The 13,901-nt window shown below is 42.0% G+C and overlaps 1 protein-coding gene across 1 annotated transcript; it reads right to left on the bottom strand.

The window, feature by feature from the left end:
- Positions 1 to 8,380: 8,380 nt before the first annotated feature.
- Positions 8,381 to 13,585, bottom strand: C1H3orf38 (chromosome 1 C3orf38 homolog). The gene is made up of 3 exons (XM_075768034.1): positions 13,386 to 13,585; positions 10,968 to 11,188; positions 8,381 to 9,103 (listed from the first exon to the last, which is right to left on the bottom strand). Exons 1-3 carry the CDS (start codon positions 13,516 to 13,518, stop codon positions 8,528 to 8,530), a joined length of 930 nt encoding a protein of 309 aa, XP_075624149.1. The 5' UTR covers positions 13,519 to 13,585; the 3' UTR covers positions 8,381 to 8,527.
- Positions 13,586 to 13,901: the final 316 nt, after the last annotated feature.

Genomic DNA, 13,901 nt, shown 5'->3' with positions numbered 1-13,901 from the left:
GCTGGAGCAGTCTGCTCCTGAAGGCCTGCAAGCCATGGGAGAAACCCATGCGGGAGCAGTTCATGAAGAACTGCGGCCTGTGGGAAGGACTCACATTGGAGAAATTCATGGAGGACTGTGTCCCACGGGAAGAACCCCATGCTGGAGCAGGGGAAGAGTGTGAGGAGTCCTCCCCCTGAGGAGGAAGGAGCAGCAGAAACAACGTGTGATGAACTGACTGTAACCCCCATTCCCCGTCCCCCTGTGCTGCTGCGGGGGGAGGAAGGAGAGAAATCAGGAGTGAAGTTAAACCTGGGAAGAAGGGAGGGGTGGGTGTAAGTGTTTTTAAGATTTGGTTTTATTTATTTAAGATTTGATTGGTAATAAATTAAATTAATTTCCCCAAGTCAAGTCTGTTTTGCCTGTGACAGTAATTGGTGAGTGATGTCTCTGTGTCCTTACCTCAACCCACAAGCCTCTTGTTATGTTTTCTCCCCCTTGTCCAACTGAGAAGGGGGGTGACAGAGCAACTTTGGTGGGCACCTGGCCTCCAGCCAGGGTCAACCCACCACACAAAGCAAGATAGGAAGTTTCTTACTTCTCATTCTACTCTATGCAAAATGTGATGGTCTGGACATGTCTAGCTTCTCTGCTCAAACATAATCTCTAATATATAATTTGGCTGTTTCCTTGGCATTTTCAATAAGGACTGGGGAACCTGAAAAAAAAAAAGGCACACTTTGAACACAGCACGATGCAGAGGGCTACAGACTACCTCTGAATGAGAGTGATCCTCTTCTCCTTTCACCTGAGAGGTGATTAAGATTTGCAGTTATAAGCAATATTGAGAAACAGCAACTGTGCTGCCTTCAGGATCCCAGCCTGAGCCAGGCATTCTGGAAAAAAAGAAAAAAAAGAAAAAAAAGAAAAAAAAAGAAAAGAAAAGAAAAAAAGGAAGCAAATGCCAAAAGAAATGCATTTGTTAACAAGTCAGCTGTAAATTTATTGCCAGGAAGTTGCCTTATCACCATAATGTTTCCCTCTACAACCCTAGCACAACAGGTTTCCTGAATATCACAGCTTGACTATGGGCTGAAATCTTTAGAACATCCTTCAGATCCTTATCAAGGGCTGATGGATTGCCTTCAAGCCCTCCTTTTGATCAAGGCAAGGGAGCCACTGGCAATGTCGTTCCGCGGCCAGCAAGAAAAGGGATAAAGCAGGCACTTGCTCCCCGGCCTCCAGAGCCAGGCTCCAGCGCTTGTGCCTGCATCCACGCACGGTTTCGTCAAGTGCAGGAGTACAGGCAGGCAATGAACCTGCCACCAGGTGTCACCCACAGGCCACGATGCCTGCTGAGACCAAAGCCAGCCTCTGCATTTCCTGCACACAGGGCTGGCGTGATTATAGATAGCACTGGTATTACCCCTACAGTTACACGAGGTCGTTTCTTTCTACTACTAACAGCTGAAATATGAGTTTAAAAAAAGAGGATTCCTTGCAATCGACTGGCATCACTGCACATTCCAGGGTTACTTCTATGACATACAGGCTAATTAACCCTTCCAGAGAGAGGCTTAACTTCACGTCAGTCACAAACTGAAACTCAAAAGCTCAGATTAAGGAATTTAACACCGGTGGAAATGTTGTCAGTATACATACAATTCTGCTCTTCAACGCCTTCCCCTCCTCGATTAATGAGTCACTCCAGCAAGCACTGCTGTGGTCACAGCTATCACTTGCCAGCTGCTTGTCCTCCAACCTCTCTGCACCTGGGCCCACATAAATTGCCTTACTTACCCACCTTTTATCACTCTTCACTGGTGGGTGAACTAAATGAGTTTCTCTCTTCCCTGTCTCTGGCTACTATGGTCCCTGCTATTAGTAGTATTTGAATTGGCAACTGCGCCAATTTATGTCATCACTATACAGAAGGTAGGTGAGCCCTGTGTTTCCGTGTTGGTGAATACATCAGACTCTAAACCAGAGCCTGATGGTTCAGAGTGAAATACATCTGGAAAAACAGTTGTTCACAGCAGTTCCTGTTAATTCCAAGCTCTGGGACAAACATGACATTTAATTTAGGATTTCTGTTTTGTTTCCTGGGGAAAAAAAAAAAAAAAAGAAGAAACTTTCAATATGCACTAAGTCTTCAAAACCAAAATCCTTTGAATGCTGAATTACATAGCATGAGCTAAAGGCCAAACCCCATAATTTTGGCTCTCTTTCTCTCTCTCTCTGCTAAAGGCCTACATTTCTTTTTTTACAGAACAACTTCACCTTGCAGAATTTACCCTTCTCAAACACTTAGGGGAAAAAGAACAAGCCATCAAGATAGAAAAGGGATTGCAAGTGATAGAGAGAACTAACACTTAAGGGAAATGGCAGGACCATTAACTAGCTTAAGCCACATATCTAGTAATCTTAACCCTTAAGTAAGATGTTTTAACAAGAACTAGCATAAAGAAGGGTCAAGATGACCCTTCACTCTGCTTGCATTTTTGTAACCAATCACAAGATAAGGAGGTAGTAAATCAGAATGGAATGAACACGGAGGATTCTCTGCTAATTAGGAACTGGTCTGAGTAAGTTTTGTGGTGAAGGTGAAAAGTGCACAGTGAGGAAGACATAGGGCCTTCATCCCTAAGACCCCGGCCCACGACCACCAAGAGGCACTGTGCGTGCGCAGCTGAGAGGAGTTAAAGGCAGAGACAATGGAAATGAACTCATTGTAGTAAGACCGCCTTTCCACGGAAAGATCATGAATATGTATAGGCGCTTTTTGAATATGTAACATGTTGTTGTATAAAATTCAAAGGGAATTGCCGCAAGGTGCGCACGATTTTGGTGGGATGACCCCCCGTGCTGCCCAGCGCTGAATAAACATACCTACTTTACAACTTTCCCAGTTGTGGAATCCGATTTTCCGCACATCAAAAGAAACAGCAAGCAATGCAAAAAGAAGTAGTGTCTGGTGACAAGGGAACATGGAAAATTTCCTGCCATAATGAAGACAACTAGAACAGGGGAAAAAAATAAAAGCAGAACGATAAAGAAATGCTGAAGTTCATCACCTGGAACGCCTTATTTAGCTGTTTATGTCATTCATGGTCTTCTAAGTGCCTCAATACTTAAATTCAAATATGAGCATGCATTAGAGGAAACAACTAACAAGAACGTGGTGTTACTTACCCATCTTTAGATTCCACTGTAATAAGTATCTGTGACTCTTTAAAACCAATTTATCAAAAGTATGTGTCATTTGTCCAAAATAACTGGGAAGCAGAGAAAAATCAGCGTTTCAAGCAAACATTCTTCTCCTCCAGTTCTTCATACATAATAGTTAAACCTGTTCCGGTTCTCTTCGGCTTAGTTTGAAGAGATCACAAGCAATCACAAGCTAAAAAAAATACTGCAGCAGGTGATGTTTGAAGACTGATACAAGAAAACACTGCAGTTCCTAGCAATGTTATGCTGGCAAAGGACCTACATTTGCACATTATACATAATGTTAGATCTTCACATTTAATAAAATATATAGCGAGGGTAAAGATACAGTACTCTGCAATGATACGGTCTTGCTGCTGCAGTCATCTTTCCCATTTTCTAACACTAGGATTTCTTCTGCCACCAGTTACTGCATGCCATCACTCCATAGGATGAACTTGGTCTACACATGCCATCACCATCTTTAGATCTGCTGCTCTCTTTAAACAATTATATAATTCACACTAAATCAGTTTTCAGCTACAGGCCACAAAGAGAAATTTGACTTATGCAAATTATTTCAACTGCCAAAAAAAGTTAGTAAAGATTTTACGAATAAAGTCAAATTGATACTATTCATGAAAAGCGTAAAATCCATGCCTACAAGGTGTACTGCGTTAAGACAGCTTCCTACAACCTGTTCTGAAAGAACATGGCAGAAGCATCTGGTCAAACAACAGAGCAGAAGAAGGGTTAGCACGGCTCGTTCTCCTGCAGACATCTGCCTGCCCCCACCTCCTACAGCAGAATTTGCTTCTGATCCGCAAAGCCAGTACGGCCCTTAGCTGGAAGACGCGTCCCTTAGCAGCATTTAGTGTCCGACGTACTGCTAGCTTCCCATTTCAAAATAACCACTACTAATTAGGAGATCTACATGCTTCTGAAGGCACCCGGACCCCAACAGAGTGAAGGGCCTGCACTTTCACACAGGGCTTAGCAGGGATAATTTGTCATTTCTATCCTGCCTAATCTCTATTAAGACACATGAAGAGGACCGTAGGTACTCTGCAGCCAGCGTGCGAGACATGCTATTGCTTGCAAACATTTCAGGTGAGAAAACTATCACAATTGCAAACAAATTGTTTTTCTCAATCCAATGGTTTAACAGCTGAGCTACTTCTGCAACCACCACAGGAATATATTACAATAAATTTGTGAACTAATAAACTAGAGCTAATCTGAGATGTGAAGTAGTCTTTCCAGCAGCAGTGAAGAATCCACTCCTTTTGAAATTGTACCTGAAATAAGCATTGGGGTTTTTAAGTTCAGGGAACTGGATGTAGGAAAGTGTCAAACTGACAGCTAGCATAATGGTACATGCATTATGAAACATTAAGAGACACTCAAGTCTGCAAAGGCAATGTTCAGCTACCTCTGCAGTTTATAAGGGGGAAAAAAAATACAACCTAGCAAGTATTTTGATGAAGTCAAGTCATCAACCTGAAGATTCTTCCTCAGATTATTAAGCAAGCAGGGCATACATGAAGACTATTAGACACCTTTTACAAATTCTTAGATACACTTAAAAATTTAATTTCACGGAGGTAATGAGCATCCCAAGAAAACACATCTTTCATTACTGTTACAAGCTTGATAAAATAACACGCACTTGAGCACTGCTGGATATTTAGAGCACAGACACAAGTCAGAACTCATTTAATGTTCTGCGTAAGGTTTCCTCATGATTACTTTTCTTCTTCTGCCTCAGGAGAGTAAGTACACCCAAAGCACTTAGAGCATAGCCTGCAGTACAGTAGCTGGCCTGCATCATCACTGAGGTTCTGCTCATATATTGCTTTAAGACATACAAGCTTCCTACTTCAGAGACAAAAGAATTAAATATGTCTGATGTGGCTGATTAGAAGGGTCATGAGGGTCATGATTTCTACTGTTTAACATTTATACAGTTCAGCAGGTTCTGCCTGCTTTGTTGCAACTCAGCATTACGCTTATTATCAAACTGCTTTCCAGAGACAGACCTAGAAAACATGTGTATCACTACTACTTAAGTTGAAATGCTAAATTTACAAGAAATTGTTAGTCAAAGCTAAAGGCAAATATTTTCAGTAAATAGTGCTACAAAGGAAAATTGATGAAAACAATTTTTAAAAAGTTTAACTTTTCTGAATCTAAATGTGGCTAAATGAACATTGTTTCCAAAGGTAAACTAACTAGAAGTTACTTCAGCTCTGAACAGCCTCATCTAGAGAGAGGGATAAAATCACTTCCGTAAATATTTCAAGTAAAGTTTTTTGGTTGTACTCCATTTAAACAAGTCCTAACTTCTTCCTTAAAGTCAAGATTAAACTAAAAGTACCTTCTCAAATTTACCCTGCAGTTAGTGTTTTTCTACTCTTAAAAAAAAAAATTCTGAATGCGACAATGATTTGAAAATTGAATTCTGAACTCCCAGTAAGGACACACATTATAAACAATAACCATAATACCAGCAAAATACCTGTGACATCCTGTGGTGTAGTGCTACAAACATGACCCCAACTCTCACATGGCACAAAACAAGCACACTTCTACATACATGAAATGTCAAAGAGCAGGGACATCACCACATCTCTGCCTGCCCTACAACTGACTGCAAACAGGCAGCAGCTTTCAAAACACAGATCTGCCTCCTTGCAAGATGGAGAGCCTGAAGAACCATTATAAAACTGGAATCCTTTTTGCTAAGTGGAAATAAAATGCATTTAGAAGGGACGAGTATACTTTTGAAAGAGGGAGTGCCTGCCTGGGAGAAAAAAAGGAGTGTATCACAGGATAAAAAGTCATACCAGTTAATAACTGCAAACCCACAGTTACTCAGCATCAGCTGACTGTCAGTGCCTACCAAACATTCAGGTGGTGAGACTGTAAAGAGCAGATACTGTACCCTTTCCTGCGTTTTGCAGCAGCAGCCATCAGCTGCTCATCAACTGCTGACACCAGCTGCTCCTTGGTGCCTACAGTTTGAAGTAACCTGTAAGCACGCACCAAAATTAGCTGCTGCAAAAATCAGTTATCATTCAGCAGCTAACAAGTACAGACTAATGTATGCAGATTCTTAACAGCCTGATCAACAACGCAAGAGCAGCAACTACACCAACAGGTCATCAGTAAATCATACAGCACCTACACCACTCTGCAACAGAACAGGGATTTACACAGAGGTCAAAAAGCTGTGACAATTTAACATCTTCTTGCATACTTTGTGTAGAAGAACAAGTTCATTAGGTACCAGCCTTAGTAAAAAGCTGATTTACAACAATGCTCCTTGTATTCAGTATTTTCAAGTTATCAAGCATAAACATTTTGAATGTAAGAATTATCAAAGACTACTATTTGATCACTTGCTAATCCCACAGAAATGTAGGTTGCCACCAAAAAAAGCAAATTCTCATCTCCGTTCCTCAGGCTGACAGCAGCACTCGTGCGGCCAGCCTTCTTACAGAGCTGATCAGCCCGGAGGGTTTTCGACAATGAGTTAATTTTCATGGGGATCAGTCCCCACTTCCTCTTGTTCAGTGTCAGTACAAGCACTAACACCGCCGATACACAACGGAAGCAGGGACGGGTACCTGAGTGGAGGAAGGGGACCTCCCATACCATGTCAGCTGAAAGCAGTGATGAAAACTACACCTTTCGTCATGTTCATATTCAACACATTGACTAAAGTAACAGCGATGCTGCCAGTTACAAAGTACATTTCTGCAAACGACAAAATATTTCCTTGAATTGCAGACTGTCCTACTGACTGTTGAAGAGGTACCCACTTAGGCCTTTAGGCTGGCTTATGTCCTCACTTGAAGAGGAATGACACCAGGAAACTGCTTCTTGCAAATTTTAAATTCAGGTTGATTTTTATTTATTATACATCAGTAGCTGAAGAAGCCACAACTCAACTGTTTATTGGGAAAGAACATTCCAACACAGTATTTGACCTTTTGCTTAGAAATTATTTTAGAAATTTTTAAAGTGAACTCGAGACTCAGACTGTTCATAAAAATCCATTCTGTGCATACCTGAACCTTCTTGTTTCCCCTCACCATTCATAATTTTACTATTTGTCATCTTTGACAAACATATCAAAACCAAGTGTTCCCATGTTATACGGAATGTTTCCATTTTCACAACTTATATTGGTGAAGCTATAAAATTGAAACAAAACTCACAAACAATCCAAGCAAGCTGCGGAAAAAGAAGTTTCCATCTTGTTTCACCACTGATCACTTATAAATTAAAAAAAAAGTAAAAAAATTAAAGTTCTACAATGGCAATAATTTCAGTTACTAAGTAGTAATTGGATTATTTATTTAACATTACCTGTCATTATAACTGCCCGTTGGTAACAATTTGACTTCTAGTCAATGTAATAAAGCAGCTCAGAGTAGATAAAATTCTTATTTTGGGAAAACATACAAAAATCACAACTTTTATATTAAAAACTCTGTTGTAAGTATATACAAAATAATTATCAAAGCATTTGGTTCATACAGTGCTGCTTTAAGTCACGAAATCAACTACTTGTTCCAAGAGAGTCCGTGCTAGAAATGGATGCCTGGGCAACCATCTCAAATTTGTCTGCTTGGGGCACAGACAGAACAACAGAGAGTTTGTCTGCATTCGTTACAAACTTGGAACCATAAGGTAAAAGGAAAGGAAGCTATTAACCCAAAGAGAAAAAAAAATCAGCGATGTTAAGTTCCCTGCATTGTTCCATTAAACTACTTCTGTTGTTCAGTGATGGAACCACATTTAGAGCATAAATGGCAGCAGTCTCCAGTCACATTATTTTGCCTGTTTTCTCCAAAAACTCCTGAAGTGGTTTTCTTGGGACTTAGATGTCCATTTAGACACTCACCAATCCCAATTTCAAAAAGCCAGAAGCAATGACTTCCTGTTACAACTCAGGCAAGAGTTTACACTGGTGTCCTGAAGAGAAGCAACCTGCATTTTGTGAGCCCCAAGTCATCTAGCTCATTACATACTGCTGCCAACCCATATTTAAATGTAAACATGTTTTGTAACCAAGAATAACCAAACTAATTTCATTCCTAACTACAGTACAAAATCTAAAGTTATACTCTGACATATTTGTTACCCCTTAGAAAGGTGCCCAAAAGCATCACCCGTATTAATACATTAGACTCTGTATCTCAAGTTCGTCATCCAGCAAACCTGACTCAAAAAAGAGACATCACATGGCTGCAACCATTTCAATATTCAATTATGCACTACAAGTGGTGTACGTTCCCCCCTCCCCCCAGTTACTCAGTTGTGAATGAATTGCTCAGAATTTCTGAGGTTCAAAGATGGTCAGTTCTCTCCCATCATAGAACTCTTGCAGTTGCTTTGACTCGTATTTTATGGGCGGTTTTTCAACCTGCATCCCAGGTTCCAGAGCATTCTGTCCAACTATTTTAAGATTCACAACTTTTATTTTCCAGGTATTCTCCCTAACAGGACAGCTAATGAGTCCAAAAATTTGTTCAAAGATGCCCAAACAAGTGTTGTCTCTGTGTACAGTGCCAGCCACTGCTACCAGTACTAATCCATGTCGAGACATGGCACATTTCAGTCCATTGTCATGCAAATTAGGGTTGAAGAGAAGATACTCTTCTTTAACCAAGGAGAGCAGGCGAAGGCTCACCATTTCTGCGCCAACATATTCTTCCATGTTTTTTTCTAATGTGTTGTAAGAGAACTTCATTTTAGCATCCTCCCAAAAATGCTGTGGTCCCCATCTTTCTTCAGATTTTACTCCCAAGGGATGTTGAGAATTTAGGAGTTCAAAGAACCATTGACAGAATTCTTCTCCTAGATCATGAATGTCATCTTGCGGTGACTTTTGTCTCTCTCCATGACTCTGCAATTAAGCACATATTTTTCTTAGAACTGTTTTGCCTTAACATGTGAGATTACCACTTAAAACAACATAGAATCATGTATATACTTATTTTAAACATTCCGAGTCTTCTTCAAGTGTTCTGAGGCAGTGTGCCCAAAGAAAAACAACAAAGTCCTGTGAGCCTATTTAATTTGTACATACGTGGTTTGTTTATCCTCTGCTTTCTCTTACAATAGGTAAGCTTTTTTTAAGTTGAGAAAAATCATCCAAACTTTCCAACATAAAGACACATGACCTCCAACCATAAGGTGACATGTTTTTTGAACAAGAACTAAACATACGGTTATTTGGTAGGGCTTCTCAGTATTTGCATCTTGACAGCAAGACTTTTAGAAGAATCAAATGTCAAGTTTGCTGACACCAAAGTCTAGTAAGTATTAAATTAAGTATGTTTTAAGTAAGCATTAAGTAATTAAGTATGAGAAGTTTGGAGACTTCTATATAGACACGCTGTATCTGTTTCACAAAAAATTAATTTCTAATTCTGTTACGCAGGGTCATGTTACCCATTTCTTCAAAATGGTGAGGGCCACAAGAATTAAGAAAAAACAAAGGCAAAGAAAGATGTATGTGATAAATAAACCAGTTGAACTTCTCATTCTTTGTGAATATGTTTTAAGTACTTGGGAGAATTTAATTCACCTACCTTCAATCATAAAACTTAGCTATGGGAAGTGTTCTTGCAAGAGCAACACTGTTGTTCCCAAAGTATGCACACAAAAAACTGTTTTGAAAACAATTCTCAGCTAAATCATAATTCTCACCAGTTAATCCCTGAGAGATCAATGCAAGAGGTTATCAACAGCTACAGAGCTCTAACCGTCCAGCTGGTGGGGCTGTTGCCCATTAGGTCTCAGAAGTGCAATACGTAAGAGCAAGATGGCTATTTAGAACTGCATGGTAAAGATCCAAGAGTAATAAAACACTGGAAGTTCATTACACCATGAGGATTTCCTAAATGTCAAAATTTTGAACTTCAAAATAACCTGTAATTGCCAAAACACACTTAGTTACACTGTATTAAGTGTTAGTAATATCAAGGGGAAAAAATGACACAGACCTGGCACTGCCACAAACTTTACATTTCAACGATAAAAAAATTCACTAAAATCCATTCCGCACTCTAACTGCAAGAGGTAACAGGGAAAACAGCTTACAGACAGTGCTACTTTGATTGCACTGTCTTGTAGGTCAAGAAGGCCGTTTTCTCTCCATTACCTTCCTCTCCCACAACTTTTTAGACCACAGTCTGACAGACGTTTTCACTCAACGATTTACTATCGACAGCATCTCTTTGCTCTGGTTTGACATGTGCCCTACCAATGGTATCGCTAGTGCCTGGTGTGGCTGGAGGGTGACTGCAAATTCTGGATCTATACTAAAAGTTTAAGAAGATCCACCACATTAAAAAAATGACAAGGGGCTATGCAGGGTTTCTGTACCATTAACACTGTTTTCAGTTGACCTTGAATCCACAGAATTATTTGTGAATACTCTCTATTTTAGCTTACACTATAACTTAAAAATTAAAAGCATGGAGAAGACTCCACACGTTAGAGTTCAAATGCACTAATACACTTTGCAAAACAAAGCAGAAGACTGTGCTCTGCAACTGACAGGTTGGCACAGACACATTTGAACGATGTAACTAGAAAAAAACCCAACCACCCAAAAAACAAACAAACCAAGAATTAAAGAGATTCAGTATCTTCCTAAGTGCAGGTGAAGAGCCACATTTTGGATGTACATTAGAGCACTTACACTGGTTATCCTGCAAACACAATGCTAACCACCCTCAGGTCTTTCAGAAAGCAGCACTCACCTCAGCATGTGGTTTTCTGTTCCCTGACTCTGAGGCAGGTGGTGTGAGCTGCCCACTCCAGTACTGCTTTACACGATCAATGAGTAGATGTTTCTCAGAGGAAGGAGGCACTGGAATTCCTTGTGTTGCCAAATACTTAAAAATTATTTCTCGATAGACTTTTCTGCGCTTCAAAAGTTCTTCTACACTTTGGCTGTAAACCAAAATGGCATGAATAGCTTCTGCAAGTAAAAAAAAAAAGTAATTTAGAAGTTGCTTCTTTCACAGTTAAAACCCAAACCTGTGGCATTTCTTAAATGCCTGACCAGCACCTCCAAACAGACAGTACAAGACAAGCCTAAATGAAATGCAAAGACTTAGAAGTTTGTTTGCTAACTGAAATCTGACCTAATCATATTAGACACAGAAGATACCCAAAGACTTGGGAGCATGTTTAAAAAACAGTGCTGTTTTTACTGAAGACTTTGCTACCTTGTAATCCCTACTTCCAATATCAATGACTGCTTGGAACTTACTGCGTTTCATTTTAGCTTGATGAAAAGGATGCAACTTCTTCTTCCAAATGAAATCAGTAATATTCTTCAAGTATTTTCAAGCTGTTTAGAAATTCCTAGTGCTTCAAGAAGTATAAAGAGCATTGCACACAATGCATTTCACCTATACTTCCTGAGATGCAGCTAGCCTTAGCTTCAATATAAGTTAATTTAACATGAAATCATTTAGGGCTTCTGGCTTCGTGTCACCATTCAGCACTTTCACTTAGCAAAAGCTGAGCTTGATTTCATTCTCCATTTGAAAAGCTCTGGGATATTTCAAAATAAGCCATCCACCTGCCTTCTTAGAAGCAAGATTACACAGAGAAAGAAGAACCAGACAAATCTCTTACGGTTCTTCTGAATATGGAATGTAAATCCTAATTTCTGTATCAAATGGATAGTTCACATGATCTCTGAATGTGTCAGAACCCATTGTTATTTTGAAGAACATGCATTAAGTTTTCAAACGTTACCCGTGAACAGAAAATTGACAGAAATGCAGACAGAGAGATGATAACTAAGGTAATCTCTGATTCTCTGTATACTGAACAAGAATTCTACTACCAGCAGTTTGCAGTTTTTCAGACAACACTCAGTAGTTTGTGAGGTTCCATCTAGGTTCCTAAAGACTAACGGAAATGGAATTAAATCTGTTTTATTTCCACACTAATAAAATTACTGCTCCCGGGTTCGTAAGAAAACACCATGCACGCGTGACGACAGTGCATTGAAATGTAACATTCAAAAAAATTCAGCTACAAGGCTCTGTGGGAAAATTAGGAAACATGATAAACTGAAATTAATTTTTAAAGTGGTTGTGGTAGCCAGTTCTCGCCTGAACTGAGGCTGGGTATTTAACATGTTACCTATACAAACTGTAAGCTTAAACAAAAAGAGACAAATAGCTGAAGTAAAAAAATAAAATAACATCTTTTAATTTAACCTACAACCACTGCAAAAAGTAGATTAAGAAGCAAGAAGAAGAACTGCAGGCATAACACCTTTTTAAGAAACATGTCTGGCAATCTTACAGGTGTGAGTTATGTTACATTAAACGTATTCAAGGTTTTCAGATGGGTATATTTCAGGGCAGTATGCTGAGCGGCCTCAGGTAATACACATACAAAATTAAGTTTTACAAAACAAATCTCAACACCTACAAAGTGATTTGGGATAGTCACACCTGAAAGTGCTCCGGTCTACAAAGAAATAAGTTCAATATTTCATTTGCGTTTTACCCTTTCAAAACCTCAAAGCAAATGTCATTAATGCAAACAGCAAGAGACATTTGAGTTTACGATACGTTTTTAAACGCTAACAGGGCACAGCAGCGCACGAAGCTCAACACTGCGTGTGTGCGTGTGGTGTCAGAGAGAAAAAGCCGTGCTTGGGATCTGAACGTCTGCTACCAGCCGCTGGCAGCCTCAAGATCCTTTGCTAAAGCAACCCCCCCCCCCCAAGCTCTCAGCAGCCAAATCCCGGTGCTGTTCGGACGTACGCAGGCCCACCAGAGAAAAAGGCTCCCACCGAACAGAACGCGGCCGCACATTTCGGCACAGCCCCGCGCCGGGGCAGGGCGCTGCGAACCCCCCATGACAGCTCCAGCAGACCGGCCTACCTCGCCTGCCGCCCAACCCGCCGCTGCGAGCCGGCCCGGCCCGACGCCAGCGGCACCGCAGCAGCGACGCGCCCGCAGCCCCTGGCCCTGCCTCCACATCCGACGCGGCCGCGGCCAACCTGCCGGCCGGGGAAGGGCAGCACAGGGGCCCGGCGGCTGCGCCCGCCGGCGGGGCACAGGGGCGTGTTCCAGCATCCCCCCACCGGGCCGGGAGGCGGGAGGGCCGCCGCAGGAGTCAGCGTTGCGGTCGCGGGCTCCGCGCACCTTGGCGGCTCTCCGGGTGCACCAGGCGGTTGGTGACGGTGTCCGTCAGCGCCAGCAGCTCCTCCGTCTCCAGAAACTCCAGGAGCTGGCGGCACCCGGCCTGCTCCCGCGCGCTCAGGCCCAACGACGCCATCGCCTGGCCCGGCCCGGCGGAGCCGGAAGCGCCGCCGCTTCCCCCCCTGAAGCCCTAGCAAGGGCAGCTTCCTGTACGGCGCTCCGAGCAGCTCCCCCGCCCGGTGCCGCCGCCTATAGATGCCGGGTGGAAATAGCGGTTGGCACTAGAGGTTCCGTTCGGGAGCCAGCGCCGCCGGCGGAAAGAGCGGAGCGGCCGGGTCCCGGCCTGCTCCCGGCAGCGAGAGAAACGCCCCCTGGGCTGCGCGCCCCGGCCCCGGACGGACGGCAGAGCCCGACCCGCGGCTCTCCGTAGAGAGCGAGGGCCAGGCAGGGGGAGGGCCCAACAGCTGAAGCCCAGCCCACGGGTGGAGGAAATCCACAAGAAAGTGATCTTGAACGTAT

Source organism: Balearica regulorum, chromosome 1 (assembly GCF_011004875.1).
Source record: "Balearica regulorum gibbericeps isolate bBalReg1 chromosome 1, bBalReg1.pri, whole genome shotgun sequence".
NCBI lineage: Eukaryota > Metazoa > Chordata > Aves > Gruiformes > Gruidae > Balearica > Balearica regulorum.
The sequence above is the reverse complement of the archived record's forward strand: the minus strand, read 5'-3'. Positions and strand labels throughout refer to the sequence as shown.